General features: G+C 45.6%; 1 protein-coding gene across 2 annotated transcripts in view; it reads right to left on the bottom strand.

Annotated features, from left to right (window-relative positions):
• ahcyl2b (adenosylhomocysteinase like 2b) overlaps positions 1–23,600 on the bottom strand; it is a gene marked incomplete at its 3' end in the record, with an annotated part of 38,105 nt that overhangs the window by 13,718 nt on the left and 787 nt on the right. For both annotated transcript variants that reach the window (XM_079755808.1, XM_079755809.1), the window contains exons 2-3: positions 2,460–2,568; positions 389–532 (exon numbers count right to left, since the gene is read on the bottom strand). In XM_079755808.1, the coding sequence (XP_079611934.1) occupies positions 389–532; positions 2,460–2,568 (253 nt within the window). The remainder of the gene's footprint in view (positions 1–388; positions 533–2,459; positions 2,569–23,600) is intronic.

The raw sequence follows: 23,600 nt of genomic DNA on the forward strand, positions 1-23,600 counted from the left end.
ACTACCTACTTTACCCATTAGTCCCCTCTAGACTCCTGGCTTTAGGGGTCGCGGCAGTCACGGCTGTATCATTATATGACCTCAGGTGCGATTTTCTGGATTGACTCTTGGATCTGCGAGTTTTATTCCAGTGAACTTCTTAGAAACGTATCATTGTGACAGATTGACCAGTGGGTGGATAACTGCAGCGGAAAATTTGCATGCAACTACATGCAGGTTTCAATACAGGCATTGAGAGGTCACCTATGGAGAATAGCCACAAATAACCAAATCAAAAAGAAAAGCATAAACCAAATCAAAACGCAGTTAATGGTTAAAGGTGACAAATTATCATACCACCAGTTGCGAGTGTGATTAGCCGTTACAAGCCATTTTGAAAATCACGCACCTTGTTCGGCGATCTCGATCTCCCGGCGTCCGAAGTCGGCCTGCTTGATGTTCTTGATGCAGAAGTCCCCGTTGCCCTTGGTGTTCTTCTGTTGCTTGTCCCGCGGGGACGTCTCATCGTCCGAGCTGTCCGTGTACGACGCCGCTGCAACACACACACACACACAACCGCGCGCGTCGTTAGTCCTGAAGCGACGCAAAACATCACCCGACAAGAGTTGGACTGGAGAGACGCGAGTCAATGTACTGTGTTCTCCACGCGATCCCTCCATGCTAAATGGACCGCATTTATAGCGCTCTCATCCAAAGCGCTTCACAGTATCGTCTGACATTCACCCGTTGCCAGCTCGTCGGGAGCAAGTTAGGGTTAGGTGCCTTGCTCAGGGACACCTCGACACTCTTGCGGTTACCAGCAACCCGCGCTACCTCCTGAGCTTCTGCCCCCCCCCCCATCTGCGGGGGTGTACACATGGAAGCGGCAGGGCTTTCAAAAGGAGCCAACTGCACCGAGTTGCTGAAAATATCTTTCGAATAAACCTTTAAGAGGTTTGGGATCAACAAAGAGCAGTTTAGTGTTCACTTCATATTTTATGTTGGTTGAATCTCTATGTTTTGAATTGGGACTCCTTGCATCACTCACTATACGTTGTCTGATCTCAAATCCCCTTCTTTTTGGCAGTGCCATCAAGAGGATTACAGACCTCTGGTGGGGAGACAAGAAAGGCTGAGACAGAGCAAGTGCAAGAGGAACGTCCTTCAAAGTTCAAGACCTAATCCAATTTGAATCTGCGTTGTTGAAATGCCTCAGAATTCCTGGAAGTGTACAGGACTTCCGTGTTCAGGCAGGTAAAGGAAAGACAAAAACATGGATGCATCGGTGTAGAAAAGGCGTTATGACAAGTTCACCGTGTCCTCTTCCAGTGGGTATGAGAGACCTGGGAGAACCAGGGGTGATTTATAGAGAGATTATGGCCCCGGGCAGAGGGATCAGAGAGGCGGTTAAGAGAGGTGTAATGAGGGAGAGAGAGAGGGATGGGAAGAGAGGGTAGAAGAAGGATAGAGATGAAGAGAGAGAAGAAGAGAGAGGTAGAGAGAGAGTGCGAGAGAGAGAGAGGTTGAGAGAGAGGAAAAGAGGTGGAGAGAGAAGTAGAGAGGGAGGAGGGAGGGAGAGAGATGCTCTAGAACGGTAGACAGAGAATACTAATAGGTGGAGATAGAAAGAGAAAGGCAGTAGCTGGGGAGGACGGAGAATGTCAACGGGAGAGATTGATCTTTTTCCTGCACTACCTGTTATGATTCAACAAACTGAACACCAAGTAGATAAAAACAAGGTCATCCTCAACGTAATTCCCTTTCTTTTCCAGGAATACACACTGTGGAATCCGGAAGCATGATCACTCAACCGAAAATACTTTGGGTCTAACAAAGAAAAACAAAATGTCGAAAATGAATAAATAAAAGATTAAATACAGATTAAATAAAGTAAATGGGGTCTTTGGCAGTGACCCCAGTCCCTCTCGAACGCTATCCAATGCTGAATAACCTTTTACCTCGTGTTTTACAACACTTTCATACTTCTTTGCCAAAACTGTCAATACGCAATCCGGTCGGTGTGGAGAAAGAGTTAAAGAGAGGCAAAGTCAATGTCTGTTGACCATGCCAATAAAAGCCTTCTAATTGAATTGACGAAGAGCTGAGTTGGAAAGAGAGTGAGAGGAAGAGCGAGAGAGCAAGCGAGAGAGCGAGCGAGAGAGCGAGAGAATCTGTGTTGTGTGACCACATCTTCTGTTTAGCCTTGACTCAAAGCAGCCAACCACAGTTCCCACCACTCACAATCTCTACTATGAATGACATGATGATGCGTGTGCAGTGAAATGACGTTGTTCACACACAAACACAGACTGTTATGTCATGTAACACTCCCTACCCCGTGACACAGAAGCTCACACTAACTTCACAGGAAACCCAGTCAGAGAACACTCTGTCCCGTGGACGGAAAAAGAAAGAAAGAGTGAGCGTGAGAGACGGTGCATAGATGTGTTGGGAGGGGACGATGGGATGTGCGTGTGTACCTGAGCTGTAGCTGTCTGTGGAGGACTGGGAGATGGAGCGAGACAGCGAGCGGCGTCCGATCTTCGTGGGCCTCTTGTTGAATTCCTGCTTCTGGTCTGCAAACTGGATCTGAAGTAGAGGGAGGGGGAGAGACGTGAGCTAACTCTAACAACACCTAAACATGCTTAGCTGCTGCACATTGACAAAATGTTGAAATGTCGGGATGTTATTGACCTGGTTGGAATGTTAATAATGTGATTGCCGTTACCTAATGAAAGTACAGAGGGTGAATTGGAGAGATTATCATTACAAGTGAATATAATCCCTATTGAACCAACATAATACTAAATGTTCAAATCCTGGTTCAAATATCTACGCTAATCTGTGTGTGGTTGTACATCTGTAATAACAGTTTAAGACCCACAATTTATTCTAAATCACTCGTTAAAAAATATGTAATTCAAAATGCATTGCAAAATTGCTCTCTGAGATTTAAAAGTGTGTGTGCGTGTGCGTGTCTCGCGGTTATACAATCACTAATAAAATAAAATGCTGAGTCTTGGAACAATGTATAAATGATTGCGCCATTAGAGGGGGTGATCTATTTCCAGCCATAAAAGCAGGACGAGGACCTTGGACAAACCCCGGTTCACTCAAGTACACCGCTTGATTTTTAATGGATAAACTGCACAATGTGTCACACAGTACTATAAAGATGTCAATTTTGTTTCTATTCTGGCCAAAGTACACACAATTGTGTGCGTGTTAATGTTTACACATCTTAATATCTGCTCAAATTGGTTCAAAAGAACAAACACAGATGTGACGGTCCTTTGATGGGTGAGACACTTCATCATTATCTCTCTCTCTTTCCCACTGCCATTAGTGTTGATATAAAGGAAAGACAAATTGCTGTGTGTGTGTGTTGCTATACGCCAACAGGGCATCAGGAAACTGTCTAGTCTGTAAGTGCTCTCTGCTTTGAACACACACACACACACACACACACACACACACACACACACACACACACACACACACACACACACACACACACACACACACACACACACACACACACACACACACACACACACTTAATGATAGAGCAGCAGAGAGACAGCTTTCATGCAGCCAGAGAAAGCTTTGTGTAATTACACACACACACACACACACACACAAGGTCTGCTGAGGACTCCCTGACGCCCCGCCCACCTTCCCCCAGTTCTGCTTGGAGTGGGCGGGGCCCAGACACTCGTCTTAACAGCCAGGATCGTGCGCAGGTTCGGTCGAACTGTTGCTCGTCCTCATTTCACTCAGCACACACCGGAGACTAAGTTTATGCGTTCTAGAAATGGAGTTAGTTTAGGATGTAGGGGTGCGTTTGGTTACGGTGCGCGTGCGTTTTCATTGGCTCCCCTGCCGTGGAAACCCTTCTGTGATTGGCCAGGTTGCCAGCCGTTGAAACTCCACCCCTTCCTGATGCCGCGTTGGCAAAAAAAAACCTCCCATCCATCCTTCTACTGTGTGCCTAATCTTGTTCATTTCATCAGGCCCCCACTCTGCTGAACAGCTTGCATCGTAATTTGAGACTTTTCAGTGATAATCGCAGATTAAGGATCATGTGCCAGGTGATGTAATCTAACAATGTTCCTTATTTGATTAAAATTCATACTCCCTAATCCTCTGTTATGTTGTGATACACTTGGCTATCAGCCGAGCATGTCATAGAAAAAGTTTGTTATCACTTTCATCCGGCAAACCGCTGTCCCTCCAGGGACAATTTGGTAGGGGCTCGGATAGTTTGCCTGTATCCATCCCATAGCATAACACTGCGTAGCCATAACATAGACCAGCATCAACATGGCGCATTAGCCCGCCAGACCTATGACTGCTACATGTAGGTTACCGAGGGGGAACGACCAAAATAGCATTTAAGATAATAGGATACAAACTATATTCATGATCGATCTGATTCAACAATTTCACCTTAAACTGCCAACCAAGTACAGTACGTCTGAACATCAGACTTCTCCGGTAGACTTTGGGGCTTCTCGTGTCCTCTTGACTCAACGCAGATCAATTTCCCGCAATACAGCACAGTCCGCGTCTCCCTACAACCTCCTCCTGCTGTTTACAAGTGGGCTATCCGATTCATTTATTATTAAGAAAAATACTAGCCAAGGCATTGCTAACCACGGCAGCATGTTGTAATGATTGACTTGATAGAAATAAATCTCCCGTTCAGAACCAAATGTAATCAGCCGTCAATAACCATATGAAGTCAGCCGGATTTGGACAGCATGTCTTTTGATTGGCTGCTCCCTAGCGACCCACTCATCTACAACTGTGGAGGCCCCGGTGCCCAGTCACGGCCCTCCGTTCCCCTTACCTGCTTCACAACCAGCTGCCCGCTCCCTGCAGCCTTCTTTTTCAGCATGGCAACAGGTATGTGCACCTGGGCGGGTGTCAGTGTCTGTCAGTGGCGGGATCGACCGGACTCTGCTGTGTGTGTGAAGGAAAGGCAAGGCCTCCCTGACTAATGTGTGTGTTTGTGTTTGGAGGTGTCGAGGTGTAGAGGGTGTGGGAGAGCACTAGCGGCTCCAAGGTCCGATCCATTTATAGGCCAACCTCTTCAGATCCAGCTAAAACTGGCCAGCCTGGGCCGCTGGAGACAAAGAGACAAATTGTTTTCTTTTCATTCAACTACCCCCCTCCCCGCCCCCTGCCACCTCACACAAACCCTAACCCCCCCAACCCCGTTTATGAGTCTTTGTTCTTGTTTAATTGTGGATTGTTCCACAGATTGGATCACACTGCAAAACCAGCAGAAGCTCCGACTGAACACTCAAGTCATCGGCCAATTAGAACAGAGGGAGGCTTACTGTGAGCACGTGTGCTGCGTCTTTTGTGTTGCCGGAAATGTTAAACCAACATCTAACTTAAATGTTAAACTTTTTTGAATACAATTGTGTTTTAGGTTGCAGAATATTTGACCAGGTTATGTTTTACTAGAACTAGATGATGTATGAGACCATATTCAGAGAGAAAGAAGAGGAAAAAGATTGAGAGAATCGCCTCAATCAATCAATGAGAGAATGATCAATAGCTCGTCAGTCTGTCTCCTTGATTAAGTACTTTGCCCTGATTCAGTCTTAGATGAGTGGGTCGCTAGGCTGCAGCCAATCAGAAGACATGATATCCAAATCCGGCTGATTTCATATGGTTATGATTACTGATACATTTGGTTACGAATGGAAGATTTATTTGTATCAAGTCAATCATAACGTCATACTGCCGTGGTGAGCAATTCCTTAAATCCATCGGATAACCCACTTATGGGTTAACAGCTAATGACGATGACAATATTCTAAATAAGCTTGAATGAAAAACACCAGGAGGCCATGCTGTAGTAACAGAGATTGGTCATCACAAGGGTGTGAGGTTTGTGGGTTAGTGTCAGCAGCTGCGGTCCACTAGAGACCTGCTTATAGGCCCTATAGCCAACTGTGACTGTTCCTAGAAAGACTGCGCGTGTGTGTGTGCAGCATGAGTAGAAATCAATTTGATTCCCGGACCCTGATGAATGACAGGCCTACTCAGGATGGTGTTCATGGGTATTTTTGCAGTGGGCAAAAAGCCCCTCAGAGTCAGCAAACATCCAATTAATCCAGGCTTATTTTTGCTGTTAACAACAAGAACACGATTTACATTTAGCAGACGCTTTAATCCAAAGCGACTTACAACAACTTTTCATAGGGTCTTGCTCTGGCACACCGCGTCGCTCAGCTAGGAGGAGCCGGGGATCGAACTAGCAACCCTCCGGTTACAAGTCCATCCGCTCTACCTCCTGAGCTACTGTCGCCGGACACACAAAATATTGGCTACCCTTGTATGGGAGCCCTTGAAGAGATGTCTGCATCATAGAAGCCAGGTGCCCTGCTTCTATGCATTTATACGACACATCCTCTTCAAACCCCTACACCTAACCCCAGAGAAATGGATCAGATCCATCCCTTGTGAGTCATCCCGAGCTTCCCTTCACCCACGGTGACCTCAGACCACAGGTCGGTTCAGATGCTGTGGGTACGAGGTCCTTGTGGGTACGAGTACCAATAACTTAACCCACAATCCCCCCGCCCCACGTAGGTTTAAACTCGTTTCTTGATGCGGTTAAGGTTGGCACGTGTGTGTAAGCTGGTCATCACAGACCTCACAAAGAGGGTTTGGAAGACGGGAAGTGACAAACCAGTGCTCACCGTCAGGTATGATTCATCTCCAGATGGGAGAGTGGAAGTGGAACGAGTCAGAACGATGTAGTGGAAGATTGAGGGAAGGCGCCAGTCTGGCTTCCAAACGTGCGCGTTTCCCGAGACCAACGCCGCAACATGAAGACTTTCAGTTCACGCGGACCAAGTGGTTTGGTCACATGGCCAACCTCTGTCTCCCGTTTCTTACCTTTATCAATTCTGGATGAGTCGGCTAACTAGGATAAACGATAGGTGCACACCCACACACATCAATAGGAGTCAGTGAGTGACTCAGATTACGGATAAACAATGTAAAATATCACCTTGTATGCAAATTCACTCCCAAGTCACTCGCCATACAGCAAGAGGCCTTTTAAAAAGGTTTGTACGATTCCCCCATTATGACACACAAGTACCGTTCGAGTGTGGTGGTCTGCGCTTCAAACAACAAGAGCCGGGGGACGCCGAGTGGAATGCCCAACGGAGAGCCAATCTGTTAGGAGTGCAACGCGTCCAGAACTGGAGGAGGAACGGAAACGGAAGACTGCCGTGACGCATGCCGAAACACCGCAAACTACCAGCGACAGTGAATACATGCCAAAGTAGGTCTGAATGTCACAATATGGAGAAGGCCAACACATTCTGTAAGGACATCGGATCTCGGCGACATGCAACATGTCCTATTCTCAAGACACACAGACAAATGCGATATTATTAATGAATATATTTAATCCTGAAACACGTGATACAACAAGTAACAAAGATGTATTTTAAAAATAGATAACACCGCTTACAAAGCAAGGCAGATAAGAGGACGGAGAAATGTGACGACGAAGGCAAATATTTGCCTCGCTAATGATTAGATAACTTTCCGAGCTGGGAGAGAAGCCTTCCAGCTGTGACAGATGTGGGCTGAACTTGAGAGAGGTGTTCAGGGGAGGGGATTGGACGGGGGGGCGGGGGGATGTGACCCAAGTAGCCATGTCAACACCGCCCTGGCAGGGACAGCCATTATTGTGACAGCCTCGTCAATGTGAATACCAGGAAACAACCTGATCCCATCCCTGTCAACAAGTGTGTGTGTGTGTGTGTGTGTGTGTGTGTGTGTGTGTGTGTGTGTGTGTGTGTGTGTGTGTGTGTGTGTGTGTGTGTGTGTGTGTGTGTGTGTGTGTGTGTGTGTGTGTGTGTGCGCACGTATGTGCGTGCTTGTGTGTGTCCTACCGCACCATGCTGGGTTTGAGGGTGGGGGGACAGGGTTTCCATTGATGCAAGCTGTCTCAATATTGATCATGAAAGCCGTCTAGCGAATCCCCTTGGGGCGTTCAGATAGAAGCAGCAGAGGGTACCAGAGACATACATGGGGAGACGGAAAAATGCATGGAGCGGAGGGGAAGAGAAGGAAAATAGCTGAGCCCAGCAGGGTCACGACTCACGAGAGGAAAATAAACACCTAGGCAGAAGTACAGAGGGATCCGATGGCTATAATGCGTTCATCCTCATGCATATGAAGGGAAAGGGGTCGGTACTGAATAAACACAAGGAGAAAAGACACAGAGAGACATAGACAGATGAGACCGACAGAGAGAGAGAGACAGAGAGAGACAGAGCGAGAAAGACAGACAAAAGAGACACAGAGATAGTTGGACAATAGGAAGGAGGTTAAGAAAGCAAAGAAAATATTTTCTAAATTTCTGCTTGCTTTGTCTGTAAATCGCATTTTCTGTTTACACACTCGATGACTTGAGTACAGGACCATTACCCAACGCCATTCTTCTGTTCACTATTTTCAGCACTAAGTGATCCTTCACTTTGTGAATGAGCATCTTCCGGGAAGCCCGTGAAACAGAGTGTCTGCTTCGCCGTTAAACACCGGTGGCGCCGTCGCCGGGGCGAGGATCTTATCTCCCCTGGAGCAGCACCGGTCGTTTCCTGGTGTTAATCTGGCGCTGTGGATCACAGATGCTCCATCACGACCCAGCATCACGAGCTCGGTGTCGTGACGCTTGCACATATGCTTGAGTGCACAGGCGCACGTGCACTTGTGTGTGCGCAGGTGCGTGTGTTCCCAGCTGTGACTGTAGCGGGTGGGGGTTGTAGCTTTGGATAATGAAAACAAACCCATCTCCTGGAGCTTTTTCGGAGAATGAAGGTCAAGTTTAGTTTGAGTACTTTCACTCAATACCCCCCCCCCCACCAGTTTCTCATTCATATTGAGAAGCAGTTCTGTAGCAGGTGGATAAAGAACTGTGCACCACTGACGGACAGGACCCCAATCAGAGCAAAGTCATTACGTTATTGTTGTGAGCTAGCTGAAAGCTGCCAAATGATTAATCCATCGTCCAAGTGGTCTTCAAACATCCAATCAGGTTCTAGGATGACGGTGACATGGCAGTCGGTACGCTACACTGCAAACCCATTGAGTGCGATTGCGTGAGACATCCCAACTGCTATAAAACTGCGGTTTTATAAGCGTTATAAATTATAAGCCCAGTTTTTTCACCAAACCAATACCAATCAAACGTTGCCCGGGGACTTGAATCTTGCTTATTAGCCTTGCAAGCATTAACAGGCTCACAGAAAATCTCCAGAAGATGATTGCAAGTGCTTTACTTTATCTTTGATGCAGGAGTAGGAACACAATGCAAAAAGTTTATATATATATATATATATATATATATATATTATGAAAGGCTCTTCCAAAAATACTTCAACGTATCAACCTGGGACCAACGAGCAAGCCAAACCACGGGAGGGGAGAGAGAAAGGAGAAGAACAACACTACTTGACGGGGCCTTCAGCTGGTACGTTGTGTTCCGGGCTCTCTTTCTTTCCGTACGGTCCCCAGCGTTGCTAGGCTAAATGATTACTCCACAGGTTCTCCATCGGGGGAGAGCAGGGCCTGGTGGCTCATTTACAGAGAGCCACGCTCCGTGTCTGATGTTTACCAAGGAGGCCATGGCCCAGCTGGGGGGGGGGGGGGGGGAGAAGGAGCACGAGAGACAGACGTCACTTGGGTATCAAACGGAAGAGCGGGATCAACAAGTGACTAAACAGTTTCCATGCGCACACACACACACACACACACACACACGGTTAAGTTGTTGGTACTCGTCATGACCACACACCCACGCAAGTGCAGCTGAACCCACCTGTGGTCTGAGGTCACCGAGGGTGAAGGGAAGGTGAAGTTGACTCTCAGGGGATGGGCGTGACCCATTTCTCTGGGAGTAGGGGCAGGGACAGTCACAGGCGGCATGCCACACCCCTCCCCATCCCGGGTCCAGTCTCATTTATCCCCAGACAAGACCAGACGAGTCGGCCGAGTGAGTCTTGCCCATCAGAAGGTGGCCACAGCAGGGTGTAATCCCCAGGGTTCGTGTGAATTATCATCTCTTACCTTTTTTATTCACGTGCAAATGGGCTGCGAAGCCACTGACGCAACAACGATGGCGTGTGAAAAAGAGCGCAGTGAAGCAGCAGGAGAGAAGGTCTTTTCAGAGCAGCGGCAGTTTAGAGCCACTCCATCTTCTAGAACGAGCCGGAGCGTCGCGTATTGCCAGCCCAGCCGAGAGCCAATCATTGTCTTGCTCGGTGTGTGAGGGGAAATTAGGAGTGAGACTCCAAGTCGTTTGTGGGCTGCGCCAGAGGCATTGAAAAAAACAAACGCGGTAAAGCACTCAACTCCGGATGACACTGTGTGCGTGAGTGTATGTGTGTGAGTGTATGTGTGTGTGTATTTGTGAGTGCGTGTTTGTGAGTGAGTAAGCATGTGTGTTTGTGAGTGCGTGTTTGTGAGTGAGTAAGCATGTGTGTTTGTGAGTGCGTGTTTGTGAGTGCGTGCGTGTTTGCGAGTGAGTGAGCGCGTGTGTTTTTGAGTGCATGTGCATTTGCACGTGCGCGTGTGTTTGTGAGTGCGTGTTTGTGAGTGCGGGCCTGTGAGTGCGGGTGTGTGTTTGTGAGTGCGCACACGCGTGTATGTTTGTGCGTGTGCGTTCTGCTGACAAAGTGTTGTGACTCATTCACTTCTCACGAGTGAGGGAGGTCTTGTTTGAATTAGCAGTCTGAACGAGGAGTGAGCCATCGAGTAACGCGCCACGTCGCTCGTCTAGAAGCCTTGAACTGACTTCACTCAAGGGGGAAACAGTCGCCCAGAGTGACACTTTCCTTCCCAAGTAGCGGTTGCAATTCACTAGAAGTTCAAAGCCTTTTTCTCGCTCATTTAAATAAAAGAACCACGATCAAACGGCACGAATGCATGCACATGGGAAAGCCAATTGTAACCCGAATATCGCCCGAAAAACAGGTTTCCTGATCAGCATGTAAGCACAGAGAGGCCCAGTTACATATCCAATGTTTGCCATGTAAACGTACATTTCATGTGTCAATGAGGCCCTTTGAACTGAGAGGGGCAGAGAAACAAGGAAAAGGAAACCCAAAGCATTGGGATGTATACTAAGTTAGGGGGATGATATGCGAGCTCTGTTGTTTCATCCAACGTGCGGTAGGGCTGCTCGATTTTGGAAAAAATGAGAATCACGATTTTTTTTGGTCAAGATTGAAATCACGATTCTTCAAACGATTCTTCTTGAGTTTGAAAATGAAATGTATTTATTCGGCATTTCAAAAATAAACCCACGGTAACTGAGTTTTCAAAATTCTTAAACTACACAGTACACAAACTGTTCAAATAAAAAAATAGAAAATGTTGAAATTGAAAATAATGTACAAATAAATATGTGTCCAGCTGTTCTGCAATTTCTACAAAACTTTCAATGAATAAAATAAATATACTAGAAAATTAAATGAGACACAACAATCGGTTGTAATCGACGTCTGTCCTGCTGTCGTCGGGTTGTGGTCTTGTGTTTTTGTTTCTTAGCCAATTCGTCGTAAGCGCTTTGTGATTGCGTCTCAGGCCCCGTCCACACCAACCCGGGTAAATGTAAAAACGCACATCTGCAATGAAAACAATCTCCTTCCACACTATCGTTTTCGGAATGTTTTGCATCCACGTTCCACACTGAAATTATTTTGATAAACCGTTGTTGTCATGGTTACGCAACTCCGCCACGCCTCTCTGTTTAGATTACAGGCGCGCGATCAGCTGATATTTACAGTTGATCAGCTGGTTAATCATTTTCGACCCGGTCTTCGACCCAGAAACGCCGCTTCAAGTACGGTTTGAACTGCCGTCTTTCGGGTTTTTTTACCATCACTTAAGAACATCAAGTACAGCGCTCACCTCCGGCGTTGGAGCAAAGAATATGTTTGAGCCAATATGTCGAGTTGTATCTAGAGATAAATTAGTACATTGTACAGAGAGATCATCATTTGCATTTCATCTTCCATTTTTTTTGATGAGCGTCTCGGTTTCGAGCGCAAGCTTGTGGCAGCGTCATGGCAACCGAACGTCATCGTTTCTGAAAGCCTCCGTCTACCCTGTCCACACTACAACGCGAACCCAGCGTTTTCACATTTATCCACCTCAGCGATCGTTTTCGAAAAGCATCGTTTTCAGTGTCGGAATTCTCAGTTTTAGTGTTGACGGAAGGGCTAAACGGATAAATATTAATGCGTTTGTAGATTTACCCGGGTTAGTGTGGACGGGGCCTTAGGTGATTAAACAAGTTTGTCGTGTTTCCAAGGGGTGCAGATATAACATTGTAGCACATTTTGCACATTATGTGGGCCTGTGCCTCGTCGGCTTCTTCGAATCCGAAGTGTTGCCATATTAGAGAACTCGTTTTACTCTTTTTATCGAGTAAACGCGGCTGTCCTCCCTCTGCCATCTCGCTGGCGCTGTTTTCTGAATAAGGTCACCACACACACACAGCTCGCGGGGCCGCGTTGAATGCTCTGGGGGGAGGGACTGAATTGCGCACGCTCTTTCACAAAACCTCACAGACAACGGAAAATTCCAAAAGAATCGTTCCAACTCGGATTTTATTAATTTGGAGATCGTTTGACCCAAGAATCGAAATCGTGATCAAAATTCGATTAATTGCACAGCCCTAACGTGCGGTGAAACCAACGTTTAAAAAAGAAATGACTGCGTTGGCATGAAAGTGCGAAACCTCTTGATTAATAGACAAGGAAAATCCCAATGGGGGTTTATGCTTAAAAATTATAGTAACCACTAGACTTAGACATTTTCTGATTGCATTACAGTGAATAAGTCCTTTATCGTAGCGGACCATGGCGGATTGATAAGTTTTCTTCATGGTTGGTTTTAAAAGAAGACAATAGGACACTTGACTCACGAGGCAGTAATATAATCCTTTGACTGATTTATTGATTGTTATACAAAAGTTTGTGTGTGATAAAGATAGAGGGGGGACTCTTGGGGAGAGAAAGGAAGCCGTATCGTCCTCTGGGGCCAGACATTGGCTGTTTAGATCCCGATGGAACCAGGGGGCCGAAGGCCACAGCTGCCAACACAGCTAGTGACACACACACACACACACACACACACACACACACGGAGTTGAACGCACTGAACCGCCTCACCCCTAAGAGTTTGTAGTGAAAGTGGTGGTTCACCTCTCAGAAACATTTGCGGAAGACTTAAACACGACCTGGGGGTAGAGAACTGCAAGGCAGAGCCTGTCCGGTCCAAAATATAGTTTTACTAGCATTTGGGTCTGAGGGCACCAAATATAATGCACGCCTTTGTAATAATATACGTCATTGGTAGCCAATTTATTAATGTTTTATTATATTATTGCCATATTGTACACACTACTTGATTGACAGATTTATCATTAACTTGAGTTTGTGAATTTACAAACAGAAATTGTACAGTGGTTCTTATCTTATCTTAAGCCCACAACACCGGTCGACTTGATTGCATTATCTCGTTGCAATTCGATAGCGCATCCCCCCCGTTTTATGCGCCGAGTCAGCAGGTGAAGGGCCTGTATAGTTCAAAACAAACTCCACGGAGGCCTCCAAATGTGGGTCAACCTCATGAGAAAAGCACGGGGACAACTTAAGGCTGAACCACCGCCATAAAAACGGCACCCTGTTGACTGGAAACACCAAAAAGTCTTGAGATAAACGTAATTATTGTGTTGTGTCAACACCTGCCTGGGGTGCTTGGGTTGTCTGGGCTGTCGTCTTGGGAGGCTGGAGCTGCAGGATCTCCCGTTACCAGACACCGCAGCGTGTCGACGATGAAGAGCCACACACCAGACACACTCGATGACAGGGTGAGGATGGAGCTATTCATATTTTATGCGGGACCAAGGCTTCGAGTGAGAACTTTGTTAATGATACATTTAGGGATGCTCTGATATCCTTGTTGTGTGATAACCGGGGTAACAATCTGCGGCGATAACGACAGCAACAGAACAACTTCATCATCGGACGAAATTAAATCCTCACTTTTATGTTATCTCAACAAAGAAATTGCTCAGTTGAATAAAAATAAACACATTTTGAATCATTAAAAAGCTTCCATTCAAACATGTATTTATTAAGAGATTTCAACAATCACATCAAGACCAGGTCTGGTTTCTACTAAATTCGGGTGGCATGTTGATTAAAGGTTTAACATCAAACCACCAGAAGGCCTGGCTGGTATTAATAGCCGTGTGTGTATCCACTCCTCTGGCACAGGGAACATCGTTTCCATCACTTGTTCAACTGCCCAGGGCCTGTTAACGGCTTAACGCCTTAAAAAACCTCTGGGCAAAATCCCAAAAGCACATCTGTCTGCCAGTCCACAATCTGGAGCTGGTTCTGGGAACATTAGGGGTCTGGATGGGTATTTATAAAAATAAATACACATGGATGTGGACACACACACAACTTTCTCCACTTCGTCCTATTGGCTGACTCACACTTGATGAGAAACATAAGAGGCTCAACTTGGCGAGATACCGAACCAAAATGATACCAAATAACTTGTCCACACAGTTTGTTTTATATCCAACAACTACTGTAAGCGGTAGTAATGTTCAGTTCAACAATGTTCTCGTAATGGATTGGAGCACCATGTATTGCGCAATGGACATTATGCTTTGTCATTAGGAAAATGTATAGTCATGCCAGTAAAGCAATTGCTTAACCGAGAGGCTGGTAAAAGCATAGTACCGAGTGAGTAAAGGGCTAAAGCAAAAGCATGATGGAAAAATCAATTTTTCTGGACTAGGAAAGGTTTGAGGCCAGGGGATTAGTGGTAGGTCAACCTTCGGGAGAGAGCAACAGATTCAAATTACTTTTGACCTTTCTCTCTACAGGGGCTGCAGGTCAAACAGCATACGCATATTTTTCCTGTATAATCACACTCAGGACCAAAGGGTATTTCTGGCTCAGCAATCCACCTACACACAGTCACGGCTAACCTTGACCGCTCCCAAGAGTCCTTGATGGGCGTCTGAAGATTTAAGAACACAGCCTTTCATCCCTTTCTCATCCTGTGGTTTTCGTTCACCCTCGTCTCTCCATCCTACCCTTTCTCATTGAGCTTTCCTTCTTTTCTCTTCTCTTATTGGGACCCTGCACAGAAGTGGTCCTTATGCAACTCAGTGAAGAGAAAGCGTGAAAGGAGAGCACGTAGGTTTGTGTCCTCCACATACAAAGTTTATACAAATAAAGTACTCACATTTTCAAAACAGAAATGGTGCCTTGTGCTAATGCGGCCCGTTCCTACATTTCTATTAACTGGCCCTTCTATAAAAAGCTAATAAATGGTAACATAAAGAGAACAGCCGTCCCTTTCATCTTACCTCGACCACTTTCCTCCTCCCCCCTCTCTCCATCTCTGGTTGTCTCTCTCGCTTCTCCTCTCAGTTGTTTAAAGCAGTCTAATTAAAGAGGGGATCAAACAACCCAGATAGCTGGGGAAGAGTGGCCTCTCTTTCAACCATAATGGTGGGCAGAAGGTGCACATCAACCAGGGGCACACACCAGAAGGACCACAAAACAAAATGGCGGCGGCATCACCTTTAATTATTTATTTTAATTTAATTCTACTAGTAAAATTGTGTCTTGTCAACTGAGAGGCCGAAGTGGGAGAGGAGCAAATTGTGTCTCGTGTGTGTGTGTGTGTGTGTGTGTGTGTGTGTGTGTGTGTGTGTGTGTGTGTGTGTGTGTGTGTGTGTGTGTGTGTGTGGCCTAACGGTCTGATTTGACTAGACATTGCTTTTACGAGGAGGTTATTCAAAGCGACTTCGTAGCGTGACTGAGAACAATCGAAAAGTTCCACAGAGCACAACAGATTTAAGTGCTGCCTGTCGACCAGGCTACCGAAGAAGCCCTCGTAACAAAGCTAAGAATAGATATATTTAAAACATAAAAGTAAGGGACAGAAAGAGATGTTGATGTTTAGCGACTAGAGAGATAAATAAAACCCCAATGCTCCAATGGCGGCCCAACCCCGTGGCTTTCAACCAATAGCTGCGCAGGGAGGGCGGGACATAACTTGCGCGATGTCTTCCTTTGTGTATGAGTGCGGGTGAGAAAGAAAGATGGGGACCCTAGGGGTGTCTGTGATGTAAGATGTGGGTGCACTGCTGATTTATCAACATTGACAAGTGGCCCCGTCAGACTGAAAATAATCATATACATGCGCACACACACACACACACACACCAGATGTGGGTTCACCACAGCACTTGTTGAAGTAACATAAGAGTAGTTTTAAGAGTAGTGCTCCTCCTCTTATTCTCTGGACTGGAGGCGTAGAGCCAAAACCGTAGAAGCTAGACTGGGTCACCCTGACTACCCCGAACACGACAACTTGGAACGCAACATAATTGGGTTTGAGTTTTCGTAACACGGTTTCGGTGCAAACTCATGACCAAAGTCATGAATGCAACACTTTTCCGTATCCATGAGCCAAACTTGTCACTCAAAACACACTCCCCTCACTCGCTATTGGCCAGATAAATGAGCGACTAGCGTTGAGAACCACACAACCCCAAGAGAGGAAACCATTCGGATTTCCCGAATAAGCACGTGGCATTGTCTTGTGGCGCAACTGACATATGGGATGTATGGGATCATGTCTTATAGATGGATCAGTGTGCTGGAGTACCGGTCGGCCGCAGCGAGACACAGCTTTGGTTCGGAGTAACGGTGGTCCCGCTGGGGACTCGGGACGAGGTGAAGAAAGGAAACAGGGTCATGGCACTGGGGGCCTTTGTGAGCCAGCACTTTGTGAACACAATGAAGGCTTCTTATTTGTGGGTGGTGGTGGTGGTGGTGTTGAGCTGCATTCCTCGCCAGGTGCCAGCTCCACGGGGTTGGCAGTTTCGCCTGGTCTACTCACTTCCTGCTCGTTGATACTTGAGATGTCGAAACACGTGTATATGACACGAGTGGGGGCTTTTACAAGTTATTTTAACTTGACACTGGAGATGAACACTGATCCCACGAGAGGGGGGGGATTTGTGCTAGCTCTGTCGTTTCATTCAATGTTCGCCGAAACCAACGTTTTAAGAAGAAATGACTGCGTTGGCGTGAAAGTGCGAAGACTCTTCAAAAAGGGATTAAAACCTCAATCGGGGGGCAATACTTAAAAATGATAGGGGCAAAACAACCACTTGACTTACATTTTTTGATTGCATTACAGTGAATTACTCCTTTATCGTAGCAGATCTGGGGGATTGATAAGTGTTCTTCATGGTAGGTTTTAAAAGCTAGAACAAAGGGACACTTGACTCACGAGGCAATAATATAATCCTTTTACGGATTTATTGATTGTTTATAGCAAAGACAATAAGATAAAGACAGAAGCAGGCCAAGGTGACTCTGCTTGACTTGGCCTTTGCTTAACTTGCATTGGTGTTTGGACCACATAAAGCAAGAGAGTCAATAATCAGCAACGGAGTGCATGAAAGTCAATGATCCCCCTAAAGCCCACCACACAATAAATGAGTGAGAGTGTGCTCCTCAGCACATCCTGTAGCGCAAACATTCCTCTCAGAAACTAGAGGCATCACACTAGTTTCCTCTTGCTTCAGTGAAAACCCTATTCTTAGTTTAATTGTAGACTTTCAGCATTCCTTCCTCTCGACCATATACAACACACAGACCGTTTACAGGAGTTGTTTTTAAAGCGTGGGACCCAAATAGCATCGCAAACCGCGTCGATTCTATTTAGATTGTGACACTAAACTTAGTTTCAATAAAGCCTGTCATCTTCTGGGTACAAATGCCATGCTGCAAAAGAAGTATGAACCATAAAAATAAAGATCTATCAGAAGAGCAAAGGATGATTTGGATTTTCCATTAACAAGATCTGGTTATGGTTACCAATTACAATGTTGAAGATAATGAATTCCATTTAGATCTTTGAACCCGTGAATTTGCCAGCGAGTGTGTTAATATCTCTTTTGGGTGTCCATCAATAGTGAAAAGCATGTAGAAGAAAAGTCCATTCCGCCATCTACAGAGGGCTATGGCCTTAGTTAGCAGCCCTACTCTGCATTTCAAGTGTCCCTTTGTCAATTGGGAAACTGATTAGACCATCTTTTACTTGGCATAGGCTAGCTGGACGAGACGGATCACTATACATCAAGGCTAGATCGGGGTTTGAAACAAGACAAGTCATAACTATGTGGCAACAGAGTGAGCACAGGACAGCATGCACAATCGGAGAGATACCGACGTCCAAACCGAGGGATGGGTGATTCTTATGCACTCCTACGCTTTGTGAATAATAAACTATATCTAAAAATTGACACAGTAACAGCAAGATCTGCGAGGCAGAGTTGGCAGAACGCTATGAGTGAGTGAGATTGAGACAGAGGGAGAGAGAGAGAGAGAAGCAGAGAGTGTGTGGGCCTGTCAGTCGTGTGAAATTGCATGAATGTGTTACCAGGAGGTTTTGGTGAGTCGGGTGAAGAATAAAAGAGTAAGAGTGGTAACGAAAGAAGTAGAGAACGCGATGAAGGTGATGAGGGTGAAAAGTAAGAGAAGATAGCAAAGGGGGGGGGGAAAGACACTCGGCGGGAGATCACAACCGAGAGCTAATTGACGGATCCCTCATGGCCTGTTGAGAACAGAGCGACATCCCTCGTCTAGGGCGCCGGTTCAGTCAGGGGGAAGCGAGCCGAATCTAATCTCGTCCCAGCGTGGCTACGAGGAAAAGAGAGGAATTACGCAACGGCACCGCTATCCGTTTCCACACTTTTTTCTTGTTCTTCGGCCTCGTCGGGTTACGCAGAGGGAAGTTTGGCGTTTTGTTTGTGGAGTCGACTGCAAGGAAAGAAACACAGCTGTGGAGTCCTCTGTTGATGCATCCGTGTGCACTCCGTTTCCTTTATGTGCAAGACATTGAAGGCGCTCACCACATAGCATACACAGTCACCAACACTGACGACACCACGCTGTCAAGTCTAGACGGGTGCATCGTCTTGTGCCTAACAACCAGGCTCTAATGTTTCAGCTGTGACAGTGTAATTCAAATTAAAAAGGGTCCATTTTTTTTTGGGTCTGACAATAGGAACAGTCTGGGCTAAAACTGTTTGCGAAAGAACAAGGCCCTGTGAAACCTCAACATAGCACACTACGGGCAGATTGAGGGGTCAGGTTGTCACAGTGCAACGGATGGACCCTGCGAGCTTTAAAGCCCTCCTTCCAACTAAACAGACCGCCATACTCTGCTTAACTTCTGGTACACATTCACGTAAATGAACCAAGCATGCAATGTTAATAAACAGCACAGCGTCCCATGCAGGAGCGACCAGGCTTCAGCCATGTGTGACTACTGCGTGGCTGGGCTTTTTTTCAGCTGGCCTGATCCGGTCTGCACTGGACCCGGGGTGCTTGTTCTGTGAGAGTTTTAACCTACAACCCTGTGCTTGTTTTTAAAGTGTAACCTGCTAACTCGATCGTTCTGTGGTGTCCCACTGCTTTACTCTGTCATGCGATCGTAACAGCGGGAAAGGGCTGCACTCAGTCCATCTCTTCCATGATGTAAACATGCCTTGAGGCATTTAATATGCAGACGATATATGTAAGCACATATATAATATATGGGAAGGGCTTCAACAATATGGAAGCTTGGTTTAGGTCCAAAATATTTTTCACATGATGTACATTTTGTTGAACTTACAATAATAAGGAGGAAAGTTTGAGGAATGTACACAATCTTTCATAAACTGTCATAAGATGTTTACACAGCTTCAATGTGATGAAGAAATTGGTGTGAGAGTACTGTGGCAGTGGAATATACAGAGTAAAAATAATGGATACCCTGGGCCTTCTCTTGCCCAGAGTATCTTCTCCCTGTGAAGGCTTTCCAAGGGGTTCCAGCAGGTTTCAAACTTCACACCGGGGTGCTACCCACACCCTGTCAATACGCACCATACACAGAGAAGCTGTAATGGGCACACATACATGTGTAGGAATGTGTCTGCTAGTCTCTGAAGTCCCTCTCGGCCCTTCTTCTGTGGTAATCTATGTCTGGAATGAACATTTTTCGAATTAGCTTAGGAATGAACTGTACTAAAGAGTCAACTTTTGAGTGGACTTTAGTCAGACACAAAACTGCCAAATACCGAACTGGATTAGCATGAAAATGGACTTCCATTGAAAGGAACTGAAAATGTATTTACTTGGAATGAGAATCAAATGGACTTTACTGAAAATAGACGAGAGTCCAACGTAACATAAAGGAATGAGAATAGTGTGTGGTTTGCGATGCATCTGCGTCCATACTCTACAGCCTGCTCCATTTTGACTCCAATGAGAGAAGGCAGATCCCCTGGAGAAATGTAAGCGTGCCACGAGTTCACGAACATACATACATACACGTGCACAGACACAAGCTAGACAAGTGTGGTCTCTCCAGGATGAGTCACACTAACTGGACAGGGAGTGGTGGGTGTGTGTGGGGGGAAGTGACACGTTTGTCTTGAGGGGCGGTTGGCAATGAGCAGAGGAGAAGAAGAAGAAGAAGAAGAGGGAAAAACAGTTGGGGGAGGGTCTACCAACAGACACAAGCTAGTAGTGGTAAACCTAATTCTTTATTCAACATCATGGCTGTACAAAATGACTCCCCGACGCATCCAGAGATAAAGCTATTGAGCACCTTTGCTCACAAACAGACAATGTACCTTCTCTTTATTCGATTTTACAATTTCACCTGCAAAACAAATCTTTAAAGAGGGAAGTTTAGTTTCGGAAAAGTTATTTATTGTCATGAGGCCTATATCTGGGTAAATCTGCTTTTGTCTAGCTTGCTCTTCCTGTAATGTAGTTATTGTAACTTCAGTTTCACTTTAACCATCTCAAGTTTGTGTTACATTTTAACTGAAGCCTTTCAGTATTCCATAAATTCTAATCCTGATTAGAGCAATGCCTGGAACCTAAATGAGGTAACATTGTGTCTTACTAGAGGGAATCTAAGATTACAACTCTCAAATGTGCCTGGCTATCTTGTTTTCCACCAGCGCTTTGGTGGTTGGCAGAAATGTGGTGATAAAAAAAAAGACGCTGCACTATTTTTTAGAGGCACAGAAGCTCTTCTTGTGCACAAGGGAAAGGCACGGTATCGGTGCAGCTTTAAGCCCATCTAGTTGGCCTGCCTCATTAGTAACTGCAGCTCAGCAGATGACATTACATGCCATGAGGGATGGACAGACCCTCTCTGTATACATTGAGTGGTTTGATCCGGGCCACGAATCTCATAGAATGGAGCAGTTTGGTTTGGGTAGATAATGGTTCTAAGCTGCACAGTGCAGGATTCATTCCTGCTTCGTAAAGAAGGTGTCCCTGTCAGAAGTACAGACTATTCGACTGCAATAAGCTGGCCAAGACACACGTCCCAATTCAAGTAGTAAAACAAGCACTTAGTTTGAGCGCAAAAACAGCAGTCCCTCCAAGGCCCGACACAGAGATGTACTTATCCCCGTTCCTGCTCAGTTTAATATTTTGAGACTGGAGGTATGTGTGCCAACTAAGTCCCTTGGGTCCCATCAACCCCTCATCGCCCGGTCGCTAAAGACCCATCTGGACAGACCTACAGCAGAGAGCAGGCCCCTTAATCCCTCCATGTGGTGACACGATAAAGGCATGGTCTAAGCCGATCCACAACCATCCATCCAGTGTATCCACGATCCACATCATCATCTCATCCTCTGGTCCAGCTGCCCTTTCCTGCACTGTTAGCCTATGCCCTTACATTACAATTTTATGCACAGTCAGGAGATATCCCACAATGCACTGCATTCTAAAAATAGTACCACGGCAACCTTCAGTCAAAGTGGATTTGCGTTAAACAGGTTGCGGAGCACAGGCAAATGCATTGACATTTCTATTTTCATCAATATAATGGATGGTGGTCTAACAGAGATAAAACTCTGAGTCTGGGGCATGTCATCGCCACTGTCGATCACAGCTCCTTTGTGATTTACAAAAAAGGAATTTTTGACATTTTCATCTGAATGAATGGACTGATAGGACAACATGATACACACAACATATACAATACAAATGTAGGCCTTTAAGTATTTGAAAGAGCTCCACCAATAAGAGATGCAAGATTCAACATCAAGTCTAATGAGAAATACCATCACAAAATTCAAAGAATTCATTGATACCTCGGTCCAATATTTGAAGTTGGTTTCTTCAATTATCCAAATGTGTGCCTTGCCTTCTGGTAGTTCTTCGCCCCAGCTGCTAGCATCAGCATTCCTGACGGCCAGGGTACTGTTCACGTGGAACCTTGTGTTCCGCTGTCTCTCGGACCTGGTGCGTTCCATTCTCAGACTAGCCTAGCGCTTGTATCTCATGGAGACAGCCAGTGAGGCTCCATTTGAGGGGGTGAGTCTAGTCTGCCGCTGGGACAAGAAACAATGCTGACCTTTGGTGATCCTTGCCACCATACTAGATGGGCCTAGTCCCTGTGGCTTTCAATCCCTTTGCTTTATAAAATGCAGCAAAACAGGACTCTTCCTTATAAATCCAAATGTGACACCCAGACAGTTTTTTCTTTTCAAAATCCACCAACTACTGTTCGAGATGGTACCGTTCTTTTCAATAATGTTATAGTAATGGATTGGAGCACCAAGTATTGACCTAAATTTTAAGTGGTATTGATGCATGCACACAAACAGTGAAGTTAGTTCACTGAACATACTTCAGCCGGTAGGGAATATGCCCATGAGATGGATTCAAAAACCTTGAAAGTCATTTAATGACCCAACATACCATAAAACTACCCTGTAATAATTCAATGGCCCAGATGAAGGGAACATATGATGTTCCCTTGATGGTTAGACCTATTGTGTGAATATTGTCTGACAAGTCAAAATGCGTTTTCTATTTGGCAGGGGGGTATCGTGTAAATAATCCACAAGACGTCTGACTCACACTTTACAAAGACCAATTATGTATATGTACATGCTGTGAATGTTATCTGTATATCACCAGAAGTGTCACATTAATTAAGATATTGTACTTTACTTTGATCTGCAAAGGGTCCCTTATCGAAAAGTGAACTTTACTCCTATGAGCTTATATTGATAAGAATGGTGTGATGTGCTGAATGGTTAAGCGGCCAGAATGCACAACAGTAGTTTTAAGGGACCTTGGCCAAGAAATCCAGCCAGTGTAAACTATAGTAATCCAGGATATAGAGTCTACTCTTATCACCATTAAGCCCCATAAGGTTCGTGAGAACTAAGCTTTAAAAGGTTGACAGATTACTTGCTCCAGTTGTGGGGTTGCCAGTTGACAAACACACACAAGTTCATTACACCGTACATTGGCTTATTACACATTGCAGGGGGTATAGGAACGTGTAGTAAAGTACGAATAATGGACTGTCACATTAAACAGTCAGCGTCCCCCCCACCACATATGCACACACACATGCAAGTTGGTTATTTGGTTACTTTGGTGTTGTATCGTTTGACATTTGCTAAAACGCGAGAAGCCACATGGGCTTCAATCTGTGTG

The sequence above is a fragment of the Pollachius pollachius genome, assembly GCF_949987615.1.
Source record: "Pollachius pollachius genome assembly, chromosome: 18".
NCBI lineage: Eukaryota > Metazoa > Chordata > Actinopteri > Gadiformes > Gadidae > Pollachius > Pollachius pollachius.